Raw genomic sequence first — 22,286 nt, forward strand, 5'->3', positions numbered from 1 at the left:
TCTAGCACAGCTGATTTAAATTGAAAGCTGATTAACAGGCTTTTGGTATACTGCAATCATTATAATCAGCTGTGCTAAAGCAGGGAAACCTCTAAAACCTGCAGGACAGTGGGCCTCGAGGACCGAGGTTGAGGATGCCTGCTGTAGAGTTCAGCATAAATGTATTTGTTTTATTAAAACTAACCCTAAAAGGGAGAATTTCTCTGTTTTCTAGGGTTTGATGCAACATCTTGAATGTTTTAAAGAATGCTTGTAAATGAAATGAGGCTTCTGTTTGATGGAATTACACAGTAAATGTTTTATATTAGTTTTATTTCTCATTAAATCATTTGTATAAATGAGAGAAGTTGCATGTATGAAGGAAATGAGACCTCATGTTTTTCTTTAATCGGACACTTCCATTGTAGTTGATCTCATAACCTATAAATTCAGTGGTGGACACTTGATTAATGTACTTAAATAAATTTTAAGTATCATATATTGTACCTTTCTACTCCACAACATTTCCAGGTACTCGTTCCTTTCTGCTTAGCTTTGAAATCCGCTGTTGCTGTTTTTGTTTAAATGCAAATGGCCACGCTACGTTCCTCCCAAAGTTCAAAGTTCATCGTTAAGAAAAGGTATTCTGGATGTTTTATAGTTTTTTTTTTTTTTTTTTTTTGTTTATTTGACAGGGACAGTACAATTAAACATTGCAACCAAACAGGTGGCCGATGTCCAAGTACATAAGGCTTGTAGCCATGGGCTAATTTGCAGCCTTCGTCCCTGGTTAGGCTTATCTCTTTTTTTAGGCCCAGCTGGGTTAAATGGTCGCTCATTAGCAGACATATGCAGAACTTTGACATTCTGAGGTGGTCGCTCCCTCCGGGGAGAAGAACTAGAAGATATCAGCCCTCAGGACTGAATTTGGACAACACTGCTTTAGAGATTTGCATGATCTTCCACACATGTGAGAAACTCAGGGCAGATATTTGTAAGTTACACATTTTATTAAGGTTGAGTTGTTGTCATGTTGCTCGTTTGGATGAGTTCTCATGAGTTGCAGTTTCTTTGTGGGAATAGATTCCACCATAAACCTTTATTCCATGGTGAAAGTGTGAGGAGAATTAAGACTCCCCAGTTTGCTTTTTTGTTTGTTTTTAAATAAAATCAAAAAATCAAAATGGTTGTTTCTTGCTGGTTCTTCAAAAATAGTGTAGAATTTAAAGCAGAGGCTCTCCGTGTCGATACATCAGGTGATTTCTGAGAGTTACAAGGTTCTTTAAAACGACTCTGGAAGTTAGACAGCAAAGTACTAACATTGAAAAACTACATTTCTAGTTTTGAATACTTCAGTACTTTTAAATGCGTGTACTTTTGAATACTTAGTATTTTCAAAAGTGAGTACTTCAAGTCTTTAATAAGCAGCTTTTACTTGTAGTACTATAGTACTTTGTCAACCACTGTATAAACTGCATATGAGTTTTTATGCCTTATCTTTAGGTGTGTTGAACCAGGTAGGGAACTGCAGCGCCCAACATAGCTAAATGCTGTTATGTGATTGGCTAAATAAACAATCATGTTATGGTATAATTTTTCAGATTTAGGAGGAGCAGTTAAAGTTTTTAAGATGGATAATTTGAAATGCCTAATGTTAGCCTGCTTGATCCATCTGCAGACCAGGTGGGATCCTTCTCCTGTTTCAGTTAGATCAGGGAAACTAGCGTTTAGCATCCCCTCATTATTCCATTAGCCTGAAATGTAAGTGTAGAACGGGATCTACACCAAACCCTCAGCATGACACCACCACCACCAAGCTTAGAGTTAAAAACCTCAGTTCAACCAAACATTCTTCCAGCTACTTATAAAGGCTTCTGATGGAACACAATAATTACAATTACAAGCTTTGAAAACAAGGATCAACGTCATCAAGTCGATCATAAAGTTTAATATTGGAGAACCATTCCCCAGTGCAAAACCAATCATAATTTAAAGCCTCTAAATGTGACCCTTTGACCCGAATTGTAAATTTTATTTGAAAACTACGTCTAAAAAAAGAAACAAGCCTTAAAGTAGCAGTTTATCAACAAAGGTCCAAAATATGAAATAAAATTGTTTTTTGCAAATTATAAATGTTTTACTACATTTTCGATTTTAGCTTAGATGCAAATAAAAGGGATCAGAATGTCTGATTTCACTTTTAACAATCATTTTATTAGCAGTCCCATGAGGCAATGGAAAAAGAAAAAAAATAAGAGGAAGGAAATTAAGTTTACAGTAAAGATGGCGGATCAATCCAAATCGGTGAATATAAAGTCAGGACAGAGGGCTGGACACACACATACAGACACACCCAACACAAAGATCAGATGGTTAGAACAGAACAGAAAGTGATAAATGATCCTAAAGGTTGCGTGTGTTGGCTGATCCCTCTGTTCTCCCTGTGAGAAAATCACCAGGACTGACGCCGCATTCGTTCTCTCTCACACACAGAAACATATCAAAAAGCCCATCTTAAAAAATCAATGACTTTAAATGTCAGATAATCATGACAGGTCTTTAAAATTTTTATTTTCTATTTATTCTGTACACGTATACTTTTATTTACACACTGAAAAGCTTGTGGGTAGCTCAGTGTGAATAGAAGTGAAATGTCACTCATCTGTCACTCTTTGCTTCTTTCTTTCACACAAGTTCGGACATTCGACGCCTCGGATTCGAAGATTATAAAGTCTGCCTCTTGCACACCGGTACCCCTAAACATTCCTTCACATTTGAATTAAAATGCCTCTAAAGCGTCGGAAATTAATCTTCCTTTTTATGCCTTTTTTTATATTTCTTGATATTGCACGGATGAAAACAAGCAAGTTTGGTTTCAAACACACTCTAAAGCCAGATGTTGCCACAATATAACATTATTTTTGTTTGATCTTATGTCTTTATTGAATCTTAAATCATTTTTGATTCAGGTTATATTCAGATGATTGCACCTGATGCAGTGCGATAAAGAAAAAAAAACTGGGTCAAATTGCGGCTTATCCTTTCCCCTCTCAAAATAAACTCACCAACCCAAACACACACAGACATTAAGGATGGGAGCAGAGGGGACTAAGGCCATGATTAAAGTGGATAACAGACATTTAGAACAGCATTCAGTTTTATTTCCATACAGATGTCTGTGACTCTATTGAAACTCAATCATATATAAAAAGTGTTTGCTATCCGAGTCGTTTAAGCCAACCCCACCCAGAAAAGGAAAGCCTTTCAGTGCTATTAATACAGACAGTACTACAGTTATCGAGCCTTCTTTTTCATTATCAGGTTGCTGCATACGTAGTATGCTCTCTTGTGTATATACATGATCCTTTCCCGTCAGTTATTATACCTTTGCTGTGCAGGAGCAGCAGATCCGAGGCAGGGTAAAGCTTTTCCCTGGAGCACTCGCACACAAATAATCATACAGGATGCGATCTGAAAGCTGGAGCTCCGCTGACAGACCGCAAGGAGAGTTAATTTCTGTATGGTAAAAAAAAAAAAAGAAAAAATCCAAACAAAAGAAAATCTCAGGGTGAACGGAGACCCGGGTTTCTGGTGGAGGAGTTTCTGGGTGAAAGGTGGGAATCTCCAGTCCTTTAGCTGAGAAGCTGGCGGATCTCCTTGTGCATGTGACACAGGAAGTCTACGTATGACGCTCCGCCGCTGGCGCTCTTGTCCTCCACTAAGAAGTGCTTGAAGATCAGCTCAGCTCGGTCTTCCTGTTTCACCACCATCAGCTGAGGAAGCAAAGAGGGCAGCGTGAGCACGGCTGAGATGCAGTAAAACTCGAACCATCTTCAAACCAGACTTTCTGAACAGAAAAAAAGATTTTTCTTCCAAAAAGTAAGAATTCTACCAGAAGTTATAGAAAACAGGCTGTTATTATTGCATTCATTGAACTATATTGTACCCCACATGTTTAATAAGGCATATTCTATGGTGCTTGTAAACAGTCGATAGTTTCATCTTTCTAAGTGCTTTTTTTTTTTTTGCAAGGCAGCCATATTGGATTCCAGAATAAGCTGCTTGGCGACCCTCTAGCCTTCCTGAACCAGAATGAGTGCTGTTATGTTTATTTTTCTTTAGACGTTCACCAAGCAGGTAATGTTTTCAGGACAATTGGTTTGTTTGTTGGTCTGTTCAAGGTGCCGTAGGAGATCTTGGAAAAACAGTTAGAGCAAGCTATATTTTTGAATATACACAACCATGCCTCTCCCTTCAGACCACCCCTCGAAACCCCGCCTTTAAAACATACGAACCCGCATGCTATCTGTCGAGGTGAGAACTAAACAAGCCGAGACAGAGTGCCTGTGACATGAGCTAACAACAACATAACAGTGGCTAGCTTCCAGGCATGGCGTCCTCTTCTCTGTCTAGCATAAGATTGTTCAACATCTCAATGAACATAATATCCCATTGTTCATGTGTCAGGGTACGTGCACAGGGGAAAAGGAGAAGCAGACGATGATGATTGACATGTCAGGATCCAATACTGGACCCCGGACCGTGTTAAGAGATTGGTGGGCGTTACTCATTGATTTCAAACTGTAGCGGGGACCTTTTTTTATTCCCGTTTCACTTCCAGACCTTCCATTTCACTGCTTGCTACGTGGCTGTGGGGAGATCTTCAAACCACATGGTAAAAAATGAGTCAGAAAAGATCTTCTACTGAATCTTTAATAGATTCTAGAAAATTTGGACAGATTTCTCTGAAATGTCTACCCCGTCTCTTTGCCCAACTCCAATTTTGGTGGTGATCCGGATCACTATTCAGATTTAGGGACATTTTGAACCAGTCCTCAATATTGTGACATCGGGATATAAGCCGATTGGTGAAGACCTACAGCCTAAAAGTGCTTTTGGACGACTGCAGCCTCGCAATTTGCTGCGCCTGCTCTTCCAACGAGCAGCCTCTGTACCGCCATTTTGACAGTCAAGTCTAAAAACAAGGAGCACCGAAGCAAGTTTAGCAAAATAAGGTGAAATGAGGCGATCTACAGGAAAAACCTAATTTTAAAAACGCCGCAGCTGCAAGAGCTTTATTCTTTTTTTTCCCTCAATCTCTATGGCTGTCAGTCGAATCTGATCCATTGGGTCAAAACATAAAGAAATCAGACGGGCAGAACCTGATCATTAAAGCTCTACGGTTCAGTTTTCCCCAAGTAGAAAATTGTTGTCTTTATAATTTAGTGATTTAGAATAAAAAGTGTTTAATTTTACCCAAAGTGATTATTATTGTTGGACTTTCCTGGTGTTTTCAGTTCGATTTTTCGCGCTCATCTAGTCTAGTCCAGAACCAACATAAGAAATAAGAAAGTAAAGGAAGTTCTGGGCATCTGAGAGTCGCAGAAAGACAAACAAGAGGCTTGCCTTCATGTATCGTGATCGCTGCGCTCTGAAGGAGTCAATGATCTCTCTGAGTCTTTGTGAGAACGGGTTGTCCAGGACAGGCAGACTCGTCTGGAACAGAAAAAAATGACAATTTACAACGCTGCCTTTAAAAAAAAAAAAACCCAAATACGGGGGGGGGGGGGGAAACTAAGGAGAATAAAAAATAAACTTTAATATGCAGGCAAATCATGGAAAATCATCAATCAATAAAAAATTCTGTTATGATATATTAAAAAAGTAAAATATTAGGGTAGTAATACTTCAGTGTTAACAAGGAACTAATGACCAAAAAATTTTGGGAAAAAAAAAAATATATATATATATAAAAAAAAAAAAGATACTGCATTGAAGAGTTTGGCTAAATTAAGTTTATCCTATTTATAAAAAATACTTTCCTATTTTTAATGCACTAAATTACAGCTTTTGATTCAGATTAAACACTCTTCTGATAACGCATAAATAACTCCCAGCAATTCTAGGTAGATTTTAGCTCACTGGGAGCTACAAACAGTAAACGCTGCCGGCCGGTCCGTTTCTTCTCACCAAGTTGGGATCGATCTGGCTGAAGCTGGGTGTGCCAAAGATGTTGAGGAGCAGCTCTTGCTGAACGCTTGCTCCGACCCACAGGAAGAGGTGGAGCCCCGTCTCCAGCAGGTAAACCCCTCCTTTGGAAAGCCGTTCCTCAGAGTCCCTCACTGCTACGGGCAACGACCCGCTTTCCAGCTTCATCTGGGAGAGAAGATGGAGTTTAATTGAGGAGCCTCGTGTCGCATCATATCTTGGACCCTTTAGTTTGAAAGATCACTGTTAGAAAACTTGGTTATTTTCTGCACCCAGATAGCTTCATTCTACTGCCTGTGTCTAAGGTTTGCACTAAAAATAGAAAACAATATTTACAGTTTGTTGCTTTTGTAGATCGGAATCAACTGCAGGATGAAAATTTCTTTTAATGTATTTCATGCCACTGTTAATCGTTTCTACATGAGGGATTGTTTTTGCAAAATGTTTGATTAACATCAAGGGGTATTTTAGTTCTATTTTATATACACAACTATTTGGTTTTCTTTAAATATCTATAGTGTATATTAGGGGTGGAACGGTTCACAAAATCCATGGTTCGATTCGATTCACGGTTTCTGGTCACGGTTTTCGGTTCGGTTCGATACATGTTGATTGTTACACCGAAATCCCATAAAAATTTATGAAATTAATGAAAAAATCCCCCAAAAAATAATGGATTGTAATTACTTTAAATGATCCGCGGAAACCCTGGATCATTTCCGTATGTTTTGCTGCTTTGAATTTAATCATCTCGCGCATGCTCTCTACCATCTCCAAGGGACTCAGAGGGGAGCAGACGAAGCCACAGTGGGGGATGTAGGCTTTGCTTTGTGAAGGCGGTCTGGAGCGCAGCGGGGCGGAGCGGGGGTTGCTGACGGAGTATGAGGGATTTCGGGGTTAGCATGACATGTTGGTCATGTTGCTGTTAGCATAAACAAAACGTGTTGCACAATGCTTGCACACTGTTGCACTATTATCCACAACTTTCTTTCCGCCGTCATTGTAGGTCACTCTAAACGCAAAGTGGTCCCATACAGCAGACCTATAAAGTGCTGCTGGCGCGTCTTCCAACTCCAGTTCTTTCCCACTCGCCATTACGACACAATTCTCCATAACAACAGATTTTTTTCCCCTGCTACACCCGGCTAAGCTGCTTCGCTTCTTCTTCTTCTTGTTTACTACTGGTGGTTGGCTTTGGTCGCAGTACCGCCACCTTCTGCTCGGGAGTGTAATCGCTTCCTCTATGAGAAAAAGGAGCAGCGCATGAACCGAACGAAACACACGCGAACCGAACCGAGACAGTCGAACCGAACGGTTCGGACGGTTTTCATAAATCGTCCCATCCCTAGTGTATATTCATTGGTTTTAATATTTGTAGCTTTGATTTGTAATTGTTGATATTTTGTTATTAGGTTTACCCAGGTCTCTCTAGTAAAGGAGATTTGTAATCTGAACGAGACAAACCTGCTTAGATAAAAAGTCACATACAGACAATTTCTCTTGGGTTTTTCAACGGAAACACCCTCAACACCAAAAGGGGAGGGTATCTTTGTGTGAGTGGGTAGCCGATCTTACCACTGGCAGCAGGCGGGGGTAGAAGAAGACATGAGTCTCCGTGACATCCATGCAGCTGATCAGCTGCTTGAGGTAAGCCCTGTCGTCCAGCGAGACGTCGGCTCCTGGCATCAGGACGTCACTCTTCAGGACACAGTTCAGATAAACGGGGAGAAGCTTCATGCACTCCGGCAGGATTAGCTGGAAACAACACAAACCTCTTTAGGAAACACTGAGCAGCAACCCTTGATGTATAAACAGCATCACAACAGAGTTGGTTCAGGAGGTTTAGTGGGGTTTATGTTAGTTAAAGAAAACTGGGGTTTGTTTTTGTACCTGACCAGCAGATGATGGACTCGCACAGTTCTTTCTATAGCAAGCAAGAATCTGAGCACACTGATTGACCAGGGTATCCCTCACAGCCTTGGTGGGGTTGTTAGCAACACCCCTGAAAGCTGCAGGACACACAAACACACCAGCTGATTAAGGCTGCAAGGAAATTCCTGGAAAGTCTAATTTTAAAATCCTCTAAGCAGTAACATTGCTGCATCATCAGGTAAACTCACCATATTTGGCAAAGTAGTTGATGATTGTGTCCGTCTCACAGTTGCGGTAAAGATCGGCGAGCTGTGAACAGCAGTTCACGGCCATGTTATGGATGCGCAGACGCCTCCGACCGCTGCAGCTGGTGTACAGCACGGCACACTGCAAGAAGACGGACAAAGCGTGTCTGTTAACAGTCCCTGGCTAAACCTGAAGCCCAGCTGGATGCTCTTCTGACCACCCGTTTATTTCAGTAATTCAACCAAAAAAGCCGAAAACAGTGATCAATTTGAAGCATTTCTCTGTTCATTGTCATGCTTATTTCTGATGACTAAAGAGCAAAAAGAACAGATTATCTTAAGCAGAAATGTCTTAATTCTTTTAGCGGCAGGTTTTTTCTCTTGAATGAATGACCATATTAATGGCAAGTTGAGTGGAAGGAAAGTGTGCACCAGTAACAGGAAGTGCCTCAACATGCAGACATATCCAGGATAGGGGCTGCCACACCACATCTGTTCAAACTGATATAGAACTGCAGGCCAAAAGCTTTTAGAAAAAACGGAATTTGCTGCGAGCCCCAATCATTCCAATCAACAGAAATACACCCTTGGAATATACCAGTTTGTGTTTAATTAAGGAAATAAATTAATTTTTTAACAGATTGACAGCTCAGCCTATCCACACACCTGCATTAGGGCTCCCGTCTCCTCGCTGAGCTTGTCGTCGTGTTTGAACTCCACGGTAATGGCCTTGTCGCAGTCCAGGCCTGCCAGCTCCACGTCCGTGGTGTTGTTCATGTAAAACGATCCAAAGAAGTCTGTCGCTCGGATCCCTGTGGGACAACGGCAACCAATGAAATCAAAACGGTGCCTTTTCTCCCACTGTGTGGCTTTTTGCAGTGCTTTTAAATTTGATTTGAATTGGGCAGACGCCGTACCTGTGCTTGTCCGCACCCTCATAACGGCATCGAATCCGACTTGCTTCTGAACGTCCCGCCTCAGGTCGTTCAGGAATCGCTCCTGATCTGCCTGAGCCTGTGATGATGAAGACATCTATTATGTTAAATTCTCAAAGAGGGGTTAATGTAAATATATACATTTAAAAAAGAAATCCTTAACCTCACCATTTGAATATGAATGAGATTAAAAATAAGAGGATTTTCTCACCTGAAAGTAGGTATACTTGTAGATTGAACCTCCAGTGGAGACAGGGACCACCCCTAGTGTGGCCAGATCGACGTACTGATTAGGGAAGAGAAAAAGATCCACACAGCAGCCCTGGGCTACACAGTCCTTCGCCAGGTCTTTGTAAAATCCAACCTGCGGCTGAAACAGAGTCTGTGGACAAGAGGAGAGAGAAAGAAAGTCAGCGTGAAACACAAACTTTCAAGATTCCAGCCCAAACTTCCTCCTAGCTTTACCTTCTCCTTGTCTGTCCCGATTAGCTTCTTATCTTCTCGGTTTTTCAGCTTTCCAGGAGCCTCTGCGATGGGCAGAGAGGTGTGAAACACAAACAGCTTCCCGGCACAGTCGGCAGCCTGAGAACATGACAGCAGATCATCAGGTACGAAATGCAGCTGCAAATCTTTACACATCGGTAGGCGTTCTTTTATCTGGAGAAACATGCTTACTTGACGTTTGTCAAGCACAGTAAGGAGCAAAACACAATGGATTACTACTATAGAAAACAGCAGCTGAGAGTACTGAAACCTAGCATGCTGAAGGAAAGTTGAGTGGAGGGAAAAAGCATTACAATCCCACTGATAATAAAGCAGAAAATGAGACACTAGACTTGAGAGAGCAGATGCTCTGAGGCTATGAAAGCAACCTGAAGTTGCAAAACTCTTTAGTTTAGCAGATAATCCTGTAAATTTGGACTTAAACTCCTTTTTTATTTCAAATTTTTTCTTTCTTTATCTACTTGTAATTGAAATGTTTGTTCTATTTTGTATGTACTGTATATTTTTATTGATTTATTCATTAAAGCAGGCTCTTGGCCAGCTCATGTTTGTAAATGACAAGTGGATCTCAAACTGTTATAATTAAGGTTAAACTAAACATTTTAAAAACCCTCAGTGGGAGTGTTGGCCTGGTGGTTTGAGCAGTGTGCTTGTGCTCTGAGAAGGTTGCAAGTACCCGGTTTGATCCCAAAAGCCTTCACTCTGGGTTCCTGAGCAGAAACCTTTAACCCCACTCTGCTCCCTGGGCACCACACGATGGCAGCCCACTGCTCACCAGGGGGATGGATTGAATGCAGATAGGTAATGTCCCCATTGTGGGACAATAAAGAGATTTACATTTTTTTTTAGACACCGGCAGCAGTTGATGCTAAAGGTCTGGCCAAGTTTTTCTTGATTAAAAATCCTTCACGTTCCTAAACAATATGAGAAATTGGACCAAGATGCCTGTTTTAAATATATCATTATGTGCCTGAACTAAATAACAGAAATAAATGAGGTGCTCAGTGAAATTCTAATTTAGTGAGATGCACCGTTAGATGGACTCTGTTATTAATCTGCTAAAGCAGTTTAAGGTAGGACAGGAACAAACTGAGAAGGTCAGAAGTTGGGATCTTTTTTTTTTTTTGCAAGTCCTGTTATCATTATCTGATTATGAGCTAATTAATTCTTTGCCAATATCCTGCAGCCCTGATAACGGCCAATAGAGCATGTTTACCTTAAGGGCTTCCAGTCCTGCCTGGATGACGGGTCCAAAGACCGTTTCCGTCTCCCTCGTGTCTGCAAACATCTCTGGGATCTGATCCAGCAAGCTGGAAAAACAATCAGCATATCATTAAGTCTGATAAAACACGTGTCTCACTAGACGTACTGATGGTTAGGTGAACGCCATCTTCTGCGTCATGGTTACCCACCTCTCTATGACCTGCCGGCTTTCGTTCACGTTTACCAGGAACCCATCGAGCAGCGGCACAAACATGTCCGACACGTCCGACACAACCAGCATCTGGGGCTGGGCCAGGGTGGGCTTCACGTTGTAGAAGTGCAGCACCTTGTTGTAGGTGACGAAACCCACCCGCACCACAGAATCTGTTTCTGGGTTTTCCCTGAGGGGAGAGACGGGAAGCCTCTAAAATATCCTTCAATATAATAATCCTTCTTTGGTTCTGTCGGATCAATTAATTGACCAAACTTGAGATGTTAGCTTTGGATACCTGGGCAGGAGATCAAGGAGAGTCTTGAGTTCATTGCAGATCAAGCTGACCAGGCCGCTCTTAACCGCGTTGTAGGAAACATCTATGAGGAAGATGAAGGCTGGAGGCTGAGGAAGCTTGTTGTTCTGTTGAAGACATTCATAGACTCAACTGAACTGAATCAGGACAGAATTTTAAAGGTCTTTGAAGAGTTATCTTAATTTTACAAAGAAAAAAAAAACCTGGTGGTGGATAATTTGTAAAGACAATAGAAATGGATATGATTTTGAAGAAACCTGATAAGTATGGTGTGAATTTTTCATGTGTGCCACGCAGACAGTATTACTGCAACCAGAGGGCCAATCCTACACAGCTGTTTCTAAACACTTAACCCATTTAGGCCGGGAAAGCATTACCGCATTTCTACCATTCAAACCGGGGGCGCTGTTGCGTAATTCTACCATTGACGCCGGGAGAGCATATAAGTCAAGCAAGAAGAAAGAAGTTTTTTTCAAGCAAACATGGAGGAGTTTGACAGAGAAGAGTTGTCGGAAGGCAGTGATTTTGAGGAGTGTGTCGGCTTTGATGACGGTATAGATGAAAATGATAACTTTGAACGCCCTGAACCAATCGAACTACCACCGCAATGCACGGAGTGTTTTCAACCGCACACCTGGAGTGAAAGTTGATTTGCCTGCAGACGCCACACCGCTGCAGGCATTTGAGCATATTTTTAATGAAGAACTTTGGATGCATCTTGTTACCGAGACGAATAGGTACAGTGACCAAACAAACCAAACTCCAACAAGAGCAAAGATGGCAAAGTGGTCACCCGTGACTGTGACGGAGATGAAGACATTTATTGGGCTGTGTATGGGCATGGGACTTCTTGTGTTGCCAGTACGAAGAGATTATTGGCGACAGAGTAAACCTCTCTTCAGGACGCAGTTCCCCCAAAATATGTCCCGGGACAGATTTGTGGCCATCTGGAGGTAAGTTGTATGCAATTTATAACACAGACATATGCATTATTATGCATAATAATACTGTTAATAAGTAATCATCAGATAGTTATTTATGTAATGTTTGTTCTTTATTTTAAAAACGTTTTATATTGCACATTCTCAATGAAGACATGATCACATATGGAAAAAATAAAAGGTTGAATTTTATTTTTTTTTTTTTTGATTACTGCTTTTCACTTTTTTTTTTTTGGAAGAATTTCAAAGATAAAATATATTTTGAGTTCTATCTGCTACAGAAGCTGAGATATCAATAATTTACTAGGCGTTGACACAGTTGCTGAATTTACAGAAAAACTTCAGGTTTTAGGGGTATTTTTTAAAATCGGCCATAGGTTTTTAAGGTGTTTTTTCCAGGCGTTTTAGGCCTAAATGGGTTAAAGGGGCATTTTGTAACAATTTCTCCTTTTTGCTGCCTGAAATTGATTGCTGCATTTACAAATATACTATATATATATATATATATATATATATATATATATATATATATATATATATATATATATATATATATATATATATATATATATATATCTCATGTTTGTGTAAATTCTTGTTAATTTGGAGCAAAACAATTTTTTTCCCAATTTTCAAAGACTGGTGATGTAGGGATAGGAAAATCTATCATCTCCTGTCAGGTGGGACCAACTTTCACACAGACAGTAAAGGAACACAGTCGTGTGTGCGAGAAATGGGAGTACATCATGCTTCCTCCAAAAAAATCTTGTAGAGATGAAAAATTGGGGATGGTTGCGAAAATAGATTTCTATTCTATGCATTTATGTTTCTATTAAAGTGCAGGTATGGTGTTTGCCATACAATATTCAACCATCATTTACTGAGCTGGTTGAAAATACGCCAATATAGGTTCATACCTTACAATAGTCCACAGTTGCCAGGAACTCATAGGTGCCGAGGGACAGCTCTGGCCTGTCATAACAGTCCACTCTCTTACCGGTGTGATCCAGATGCTGGAAGTATTGTGGAGGCACTGAGGAAGAAGACTGTTTGAGTCTAAATGGGGATATGGGCATGCTGAGGTTTTAGAGAGAGATAGCTCTAGATGCTGCATTACCCTCTGTGACGCAGCTGCAGAATCCACACTGGAAGCGGCGACCTCCCTCTATGAACTGCATGTAGGGACACATGTAGGCCTTGCACCTGTTGCAACGGATTGGACCAGCCTCGCCGTGGTCCACCATGTATGGCGGGGTCTAAGAAGACAGTCAGGGAAAATCCAGCAGGATTCATTAACTCAAAAAGAGAAAAACTGAATTTAATCATTGTCAAACATTTGTGAAATTACAAAATAAAAAACAAATACGAAAAACCAGTCCAGATAGATATTAGTTAGATATGAAACGAGGCAGAAAATACTCTGACAGATATTTCAACCTCTGCAGCTGCCAAACGGATTATCCCTACAGAGAAAAACTAATCCTTTACCAAATCCAGCTGTCTGCACACAGGCAGAAGAGGTAATAGAGCCAGATTTTAAAGGGAAAGGCACAGATGATAGAGAACAGCTATAAGATGTCGAGGTCTGGAGGTAATGAGGAAGCAAGGCAGCTAGGGAATCACAAAACAGTGGCTTTGCTTTCAGCAGCTTTAGCATCCTGTTCTGCTAATATTTACTGTGATTGCTGCCTCAAAGGCGACACTTTGACTTCACGTTTATTCATAGTTTCTGTGAATTATGCATGACCAATCTAGGGCTGCAACAACGAATCGATAAAAATCGACCTTTAAAAGCATTGACAACGAATTTTATCATCCATTAGTTGTGTTGCGTGATTAATGCGTCATCCGCCGTCATCACATCCACTTGACTGAAACGGGGGAAGAAAAAAAAAAATACGGCAGAGCGAGCCAGCGCTGCAGGTGCAGTGTTGCCAACTCAGCGACTTTTCAGACCCCTCCAGCGACTATTTTTCAAAAAAGCGACTAGCGACAAATCTGGCGACTTTTTACGGTGTCACTGGAGACTCTTACGTGAAAGCATGCATCGTTCCTACTCTGCCGTGGGGCGCCTCCCCCATCCCAACCCCGTTCTCCAGCAGGAGTCCCTCTCAGCGCTGCAGTCAGAGCCGCAGGATGTTTACCCTCAGCGTCCAGACTGCTAATGAAACGCGCATGCGACGGGATTGACGGCGCAAATTGATCACTATAATTAAAACAGCCTGTGCTTTGTAAAGTGAAAAAAGTCGTAACATGCAACTTTTGTCGAAACAAATTAACATGGCACGGAAGCACCTTGTTTGTTTGGTTTTAAAGTGGGGAAACGTAACGTTAGTTTCTCAGGTAGCTCATCTGATGCTTTCCTTACCGCGTTAGTAGGTTACAGACAGTGATAAGGTTGGCTACTTATTTTATTTTTAATTTCATTTGAATTAGCTTAAACAGCGTTTACATTTACTTTATAAATAAATTAACTTGCAAATTATGAGGGCAAGGCTTTTAAAGTTTAAATCTTCTGGCAAAGATAAAGTAAAGATCCTGCAATTTATGGAAGTAAAGCAGAATAAAATCCAGCAAGATCAGTAATATGTCAATTAATTATCTGCCACATTCACATGTAAATATCTGTCTTTGGAGGATGTGTTTTTTAGCACCCCTAGTTCTCTCATTTTTATTCCAAATATAATTTATAATTTGAATCACAGGGCTATTTTTATCTCTATGGTTCAGTATTTTCTCAAGCAGCAACTTTAACTCTATACTTTCCTGTCTTAAAAGGCAGAATTCTTCTAGTCTAAAAAAACTCATTTGATGAAATGGGGGGGGGGGGGGGGGGGCTATTGTTTGAACCCCGTAGGGGCTTTTAAAAACAAAAATGTCTTTTTTTGCACTTTATGAAACAAAGTACCCTATATTTTGTGGATCTACAGCCACATTTCTCATGTAAGTTTGCGTAGTTTTATCACAAACATTTATTTTTCATATTGAACCAGTACAGTTAATGAGCAACCTGTACTTGTGTGCTTGCTTGTTCTGTCTAAAATGTTTATTTTGGAATAAAGAGGTTAATATAAAAAATATTTTTTGTCCGATTCATCGATTAATCGAAAAAATAATCGGCCGATTCATCGATTTTTAAAATAATCGTTAGTTGCAGCCCTAGACCAATCTATCAAAATGAAAATGTATTCCTGTATTGGTGTCAGCAAGTAAAGAGAAGTAAGAAGAAAGTAAGGAGTCAAATCATCAATGAGTCAACAAAGGGAAAAAAGAGAAGTTACAAGCCAGCGTAAGCCTAGGACGTTAGCTAATAAGCCTATGAACAAAGTTTCTCTGCAAAAAAATGCTCTTTTTTAAGACACTTAATATGCTTTTTTAAAGATTTTGTTGAAAATAAACTTTAAAGTGCATATTATCATGATTTATAATGTAAAAATGAACCTGAAAAATCCTAAAAAAAAAAAGCTACCAAAGTAATCAATGTGAACCACCATCACAGGTGGTTGAGGTGGACCGTTTTTAGTTCAGGTCACATTCTCAAAGCTCTGATTAAGTGACGCCTGATGGTAACTGCTAAGGACAGGAAGAGTCGCTACATGCATTTATACTTGAAAACTGGGCTGAGATGAGAAAAACCCACAGAATCATGGACCACTTGAAAAAACAGGTTTAATTAAGTTGTTTCATTTTAGCGTTTCAGTTTTGTCATGACCTTGAAAGCTTGTTTGTGCAGAGTTCATTCCAGGACCTAACTGCAAAGCTCTGTCCGAACGTCCAGCCTAACCTTTAGATCCCTCAATCACTAAATGGAGCGGGGACTATATAGTGGACTTTATAGTTAACTGACCATTGGAAAAGATGATCACTACTGTTCGCTCCAGTTGGGCACGTGACTCCGCCTCCCCGCATGGTGCTGCGCCATCTTTGTCATTTGTCGCCCAACTTCGGGTCGCTGTGACATCAAATCCGATAATGCTTTGCAAAGAGAGCTGTCATCGAAAAGCAATCTGGGATATATGTGCTTGTCTAGCGACCATGGATGGTCCCCACTTTTCAGGGTGCATTGTGAGAAATTTCAAGTTCACCACTTTTTCGTACACTAGACGTTCAGACACTCATCTAAAATGGCGTGATTACTACATAGGAATTAGGGCGGACATTCGGACACAGCCTGAGTCCATGTGGGAAAAAATGCTTCAATTCTCTTTTCCACTCTTTGTGACGACAAACCTTCTTTGAGCTTTTTACCACCACCTAAAGGTCTGGAGTCTTAAATGTAATGTCCTGCACTTGTTAACTGTAATGTGACCCAAACTGAATACTAGTGTGATTTGCAAATTGTGTTTTGTTAAACTGAGATTCTTCGAAAATGCCAATTATTGCCCAGTCTTAATATATTTCTGTATGTATGCAAATATTTTTTATATTTGGTCTAAATGTTTAACTTTAACACACCGCTGGCACAAATTTTCAGGTATTTTTTGTGAATAAATATCGATTCCTACTGGGAGTTTTAAGTTTAAGTTTCCCAATAAATCTAGCAGTTTATCTGATAACCTGTTTAAACTAGAGACATTAAATTCAGTACACTTTTTGAGGTTGAAGAAAGTATTTTAAGGGTAAAGTAACTGTAATACCTGTAAATGTGAAGTTTAAAAACTGGGAAAAAGTTTATGTTTTTTTCCTCACTTTCCTCATACTACTTTCGTCATCAGGCTTTAAATTTGTTGAGAGATTTTTTTTGTTTGTTTTTCTTGTAAGTTGTAACAAAATGTCACGCTGCTTTTCCACTTTATTTTAGAATTTTGACTTGATCTAGATCTTACATTTGGAACTTCGACCATCAGGATTTTGACTAGACTAGACTAGAAGCATGTCTCACCTCATCTGGGGGCAGCGTGGCGAGCGGCTTAATGACAGCAGCCAGGGGGACCTGGGACTGCTTTGCCATATCGGACGTGCAAGGCATATTGTAGGCTGTACAACGGATAAACCTGGGACTGGCGTTTCCTGCAACAGAAAGACAAAAAAATAATAATCTGATTTCACCATAAACTAAGCACCGGTATTATTCATTATACGTAAAACACTCTGCTGTAAGGACAGGCAGTAATTAGAGCTCTTATACTCTTTCTGGAGGCTTACCTTGATCTTTCACCTGAAAGTTGGTTGTGACGAGGGGCGGGGCTTGACCCCTGACCCCTGTTGTGAATGGCTCAGTGGACTTGGCCTTGTCGTCCTCTATTACCTGGATCTAAAATGAGAAGAGAGCATGAGATGATTTTTATTTTATGTTTTGTTGGTACAAAGAAAGGTGATATTGTTTTCCCAGCACCTCCTCAAATCTGACACAAAATGTTCCAGACCCATGCAGGAAAAGACTCTCACATGCACAATGAAATAAAAAACCTCAACAGATCACAGGAGGGAGGAAAGTGATCTGTGCACAAGCTGCTTTCAGAACAAAGACAAGATGAGGAAGTTTAAAGAAATCCTTGTTTAGTCAAAGAGATTATCTCTAAAAATGCAACAAGCTGGAGGAAGAAGATATCATGCAGGGCAGGAAAAAGGAATTCACTTAAGATGGTATTTAAAATTCTCACAACACAAAAGGAAAACAAAACCTCTCGTTCTAAAATTTACTTATTTTTTAAACTAAATCCAAAGTCTACAAAAATCTTAAAGAGTTTGATATTTTGGAGTAAATTATTCTGCAGAAAGAAAAAAAAAAGAAAAAAATAATAAAATGGACAGCTATCAAATGAAAAGGACATTAGAAAATGACAAAACATCAGTCCAAACATATCGTTTAAAGTAAGTTTTTTTTTAAATAGATCAGAAATAATTCAGACTTTTAATGCCTGAACTACAATGATTTAATGTTAGAGTTTTCAAAATAAAACTGTCACAAAACAAAGGTTAGGGAATAACCAAATCCCTTTTATCTGGTTTTGAATATAAGCAAACAATGGATCATAGTTGGGGCTTTAAAGGCCTGAAGTTTAAAATAAAAATTACTTAATATATTTAAAGGCTGAAATATTAAGGATTTTGTTAAATTCTCAAATTAAGATTGCATTATTTCATGGCTAACATCAAAGTAAATAACATATGTAGGAAATTTTCATGCCAAAATTTGAACTGATTCAATTTAGACCCTTTTTCTAAGATTCAATTTCAGAAATATCATGAAAATGGTCATATTTAGATGTTTAGATTCCTAAAAAAAAAAAAAAAAAAAAAAATTGAATGGTCTGCAAACATCAGATATAATATGAAAGCTAATGACTCCTTTCATCAACTTTGATCTTTAATTGCAACTCAATCAGGACAGCAATGCAAAAGGAAGGCATCATGGCTATCGCTAACTTCGATGAGGGTCTGGAGGACAAATGGGAAACGGGAAGGGGAAGCTGCAATCAGACAGGGGCACACGAGGAAGAGGAGAAGGCAGGCACACAAGAAACTTACTGGGCTTGGGATAGCATCTGGATCTATTCTATGTCTTGATTTCTGCACAGCCGGCATGTCAGACGCTTGCTTTACAATCAAATGTTTGTCCGGCAAATTGTGCAAAACAGAACAAAATAAATAGTGAAAAGATAAAAAAAAATAGTGTAAGAAGAGAAGCCACAGCAAGACCTTTTTTAGTGCAGGCAGAACTGTTAACACAGAAACGCTCAGCAGTATTTGTTAAAGTTAGTTTTATTGCAGATACATGCTAAGCATCACCACATGTCATAAAAGCTCTAATGTGAAAAGGTAGCCATATAGGCTGGTAGGGTTTTTATAATCATCTTAGAATATCAACCTTTACTCAGGTTTTAAACTTAAAATCTAGTTTAACTGCAAAACAGAATAGTTCTTCTCACATAATGTGATGCCTCCTCTGATTCCTTCCAATAATGACAAGAAACTTGATTCAATTATTCAATACAATGAACAGCTAATTAGAGCTTTGTCATTTGTCAGGTTGCTACAGCATTACACGTCTTTCTTTATATAGTTAGCCTTTGGTAAAGGAGGATATTAAACCTGCCCGGCTGAAAAAAAAGCTCTACCAAAATATCTGGAAAGACATGGAAGAATAGTAAGAAGGAAAAACAAGCAGAAAAAGTTGCACCATTGATTAAATCTGATCGTTTCATTTACTGCAGTTTAAAACCACAGAGCTTTAAAAGCGTTTTGACAAAAGAAGCACAACGAAAGACATTAGGTCTAATCATTCCTTGTTTTCAGTTTTGCTTTTCTGCTTGTATGATAGGGGAAAAAAACACTTATCACACCATGGAGTTTGACGCAGCTTATGCAATATTTATAACTTGAATAAAGGGTTCAGTATAATTAGTTTTAAAAAGAAGGAAAAATGAAAAATGAAGATTGAAATTGAACATGTCTTGTGTATTCTCACCGGGCTTGGAATTGCATCCGGATCAAGTCTTTTCTGTGCTGAAGGAGCAGGAGCTGGCGCTTGGGCTCCATAGTTGGGCTGTCCAGGATAAGGGCCTGCATATCCAGGCTGCGGGCCCCTCACCTGCCCAAATGCACCTAATGAAGGGAGATTAAGCAGTTTAGTGTTTAGGTAAAGCAAAGCATTTTTATTTAGGTAAACTGCATTATCCTCACCATTTTGTTGAGGAGGGAATCCTGTCTGCATGCCAGGCTGAGCAGGAGGCTGCTGCAGGGGTCCTGGAGGACCCGGAGGCATGTGGTTACTCTGTCCCATAGAAGTTGGAGGCATCTGAACTCTGGGGGGCGGGGGTCCTGAGTGATAGGGGGATGGCTGGGTTGGAGGAGGCGGCTGCTGGGCCATGGAGGCTGTGTACTGACCTGAGGCGGCTGAGGTGGGAGGGGGCCCAGGAGGAGGAAAAGACCCTGGCTGAGAGGAAGGTTGTGTAGGCTGAGGTGGGAAAGATCCTTGGATGGGTGGAGGTGGGCCACCGGCGAAGCCAGGTTGGCTAACAGGTGGAGGAGCTGAGAAAGGAGGCTGAGAAGGAAAGGGCATCTGGGGCTGGGACTGAGACATCGGCGGACCCTGAAGGCGCGTGGGAGGAGGAGCGGGACCCGAAAAAGAGGAGGGGGGGAAAGACTGCTGGGAGGGCGGCGGAGGAACAGAAGAGGTGAACTGCTGCTGGGAGGTGGGGGGGAGGGAAGAGTTGAATGGTTGTTGAGAAGAAGGTGGAGGGCCTCCGTAATACTGCTGAGAAGCTGCAGGACCACTCGCAGGTGGAGGCTGGGGGGGAGCGGATGATGCAGGAGGGGGAGCCTGGGTGTAGGATGGCTGCGGTGCAGCTGAGTAGGCAGTACTGAGAGGAGGCTGTGAGCTGTGAGGAGGAACTGATGGGAAGAGAGACACACAGGTTAGCAGAAATGCATCATGGGATATTCTACTGTCCCTCCAGGTGGTTAAAACTTGACTAAAAACTTGGGTCTAAATTTAACAGCAAACAGCAGCAGTTCTCGTGAATCACACTTTATGCAGATTTAACTAATCATTTAGTTTCTGCCTTTCTTTCCCGATCAGCTGCTCCATCTCTTCCCCAAATCTGACCAATCAGTCAAACCTTTGCTCTTCATTTTAACCTGCTGCCTGCCAAGTGAAAAAAAAAATCAAAACTTGACCTGTCAGACAAAATAGCTTCTTTCTTTAGCGCGGACAGCATTCCTGAACGGCCACAGCCATGAAAACCAAGAGGATGCTATAAGCTATTAGAAAGGGGTTTTAATCAATCTGTGATAATTCTCTTGATGAATTTTAGACTTAAAGAGGCATTTTATTTGTCATCATAAAAGATCTGTTTTTTTTATAAGTAGCTTGTTGTGGAAAAGAAGGGTTACCACCTTTGTTCTTTCAATATTGAAACGCAAGAGGCACAATCACGAACTAGCTGTGGGTCTAGATACGGACGAGGCGCTGAGGAAGTGGGAGCAAGTTTGTGTGATAACAGAGGGCGAAAAAGAGCGGGGATCCAGGTGCAAAAAGGGTCCCAGAGTTCTTGCGCACCTCACTCTTCTAGCTGGTCTTCATGAGTCGTTTCCAACAACGGCGGTCATACAAACAAAACAAGCCAGTAAGGTACCAAACAGGAAATACGCATAGTGTAGAGCGGATGTAGATGTGACCAATCAGAGGCCTCCTGTCGCCGGTCACCTATAAATTTGGAGATGCGCAGCAGAGTGTCTGCTGCAGGGGTGGAGGCACATTTGCATTTACTGCGACACACGCAGACGCCCTGGTTTCTGAGCATAAACCAGCCTTTAGTCAACAGATACTAAACGTAAACAAGGCGTTCCATTCTCAAATACCAGCTTTGGTTATTTATTTTTCTTCTTTTAATATACACAGAAGAACAAAAATACCATATTTTAACTAGTAGTGTAACAATACAAAGGACAAGAACTTAAGCACTTTGAGATGGATTTGTTTCTAAACAATTAAATAGTTAATTGTTTAGATGTTCAATAGCATTTATAGACAGTGTTTGTAATTGTGCCCTTGAATGCAGAATACGAAATTCTGGATTTGCAAAAAATTTGATACCGTTTTTATTGCTTTGACTTAATTTATGGAAACCCTAGAGGTCAACAGTGTCCACATCCTGTGGCTTCTTCTGGGAATTTTACAATAAATTAGGGATGCACGATATTGGGATTTTGGCCGATATCCGATATGCCGATATTTTAAAACTCATGTAGCCGATAACCGATACCGATGTTAAAGCTGGACAAAAATAAGTAGTCATTGAAAATAGCAGTTTTGTTATCCATTTCTAACACTTTGAAAAATAATATACTCAAATATATTTTCATATGCTGATATCAAATTGATTTTTAAAAACACGGTATCGATCTATTTTACTTTCAAAATCTCGTGAAATTTCATCTTTCTGTTACAAACTCTCGTGATATTTTGCAAATTCTTGTGAGATTTTGTTAGTAAAATAGATCGATACCGCGTCAATATATCAACATATAAAAATATGGCAAAATTTTGTGAATTTTCGGGGGATTTCGTAGCATAACGATGACATATAGCAATATTTCATTAGTAAAAGAGATTGATATGGTGTTTTTAAATGGCAATATATCAGC

At 40.2% G+C, this 22,286-nt stretch overlaps 1 protein-coding gene across 1 annotated transcript in view; it reads right to left on the minus strand.

Annotated features, from left to right (window-relative positions):
- Window positions 1-3,533: 3,533 nt before the first annotated feature.
- Window positions 3,534-22,286, minus strand: part of sec24c (SEC24 homolog C, COPII coat complex component) — a 34,884-nt gene continuing 16,131 nt past the window's right edge. Inside the window, exons 6-25 of the mRNA XM_038300806.1 lie at window positions 19,821-20,531; window positions 19,606-19,742; window positions 18,666-18,734; window positions 17,340-17,448; window positions 17,077-17,204; window positions 13,312-13,450; window positions 13,112-13,227; window positions 11,236-11,360; window positions 10,936-11,127; window positions 10,740-10,833; window positions 9,485-9,601; window positions 9,231-9,401; window positions 9,002-9,098; window positions 8,751-8,896; window positions 8,088-8,226; window positions 7,858-7,976; window positions 7,543-7,722; window positions 5,950-6,135; window positions 5,386-5,475; window positions 3,534-3,752 (exon numbers count right to left, since the gene is read on the minus strand). Of these exons, the coding sequence (XP_038156734.1) occupies window positions 3,612-3,752; window positions 5,386-5,475; window positions 5,950-6,135; window positions 7,543-7,722; window positions 7,858-7,976; window positions 8,088-8,226; window positions 8,751-8,896; window positions 9,002-9,098; window positions 9,231-9,401; window positions 9,485-9,601; window positions 10,740-10,833; window positions 10,936-11,127; window positions 11,236-11,360; window positions 13,112-13,227; window positions 13,312-13,450; window positions 17,077-17,204; window positions 17,340-17,448; window positions 18,666-18,734; window positions 19,606-19,742; window positions 19,821-20,531 (3,206 nt within the window). The 3' untranslated portion in view covers window positions 3,534-3,611. The remainder of the gene's footprint in view (window positions 3,753-5,385; window positions 5,476-5,949; window positions 6,136-7,542; window positions 7,723-7,857; window positions 7,977-8,087; window positions 8,227-8,750; window positions 8,897-9,001; window positions 9,099-9,230; window positions 9,402-9,484; window positions 9,602-10,739; window positions 10,834-10,935; window positions 11,128-11,235; window positions 11,361-13,111; window positions 13,228-13,311; window positions 13,451-17,076; window positions 17,205-17,339; window positions 17,449-18,665; window positions 18,735-19,605; window positions 19,743-19,820; window positions 20,532-22,286) is intronic.

The sequence above is a fragment of the Cyprinodon tularosa genome, unplaced genomic scaffold (assembly GCF_016077235.1).
Source record: "Cyprinodon tularosa strain WSP-4 unplaced genomic scaffold, ASM1607723v1 ctg457, whole genome shotgun sequence".
NCBI classification, from domain to species: domain Eukaryota; kingdom Metazoa; phylum Chordata; class Actinopteri; order Cyprinodontiformes; family Cyprinodontidae; genus Cyprinodon; species Cyprinodon tularosa.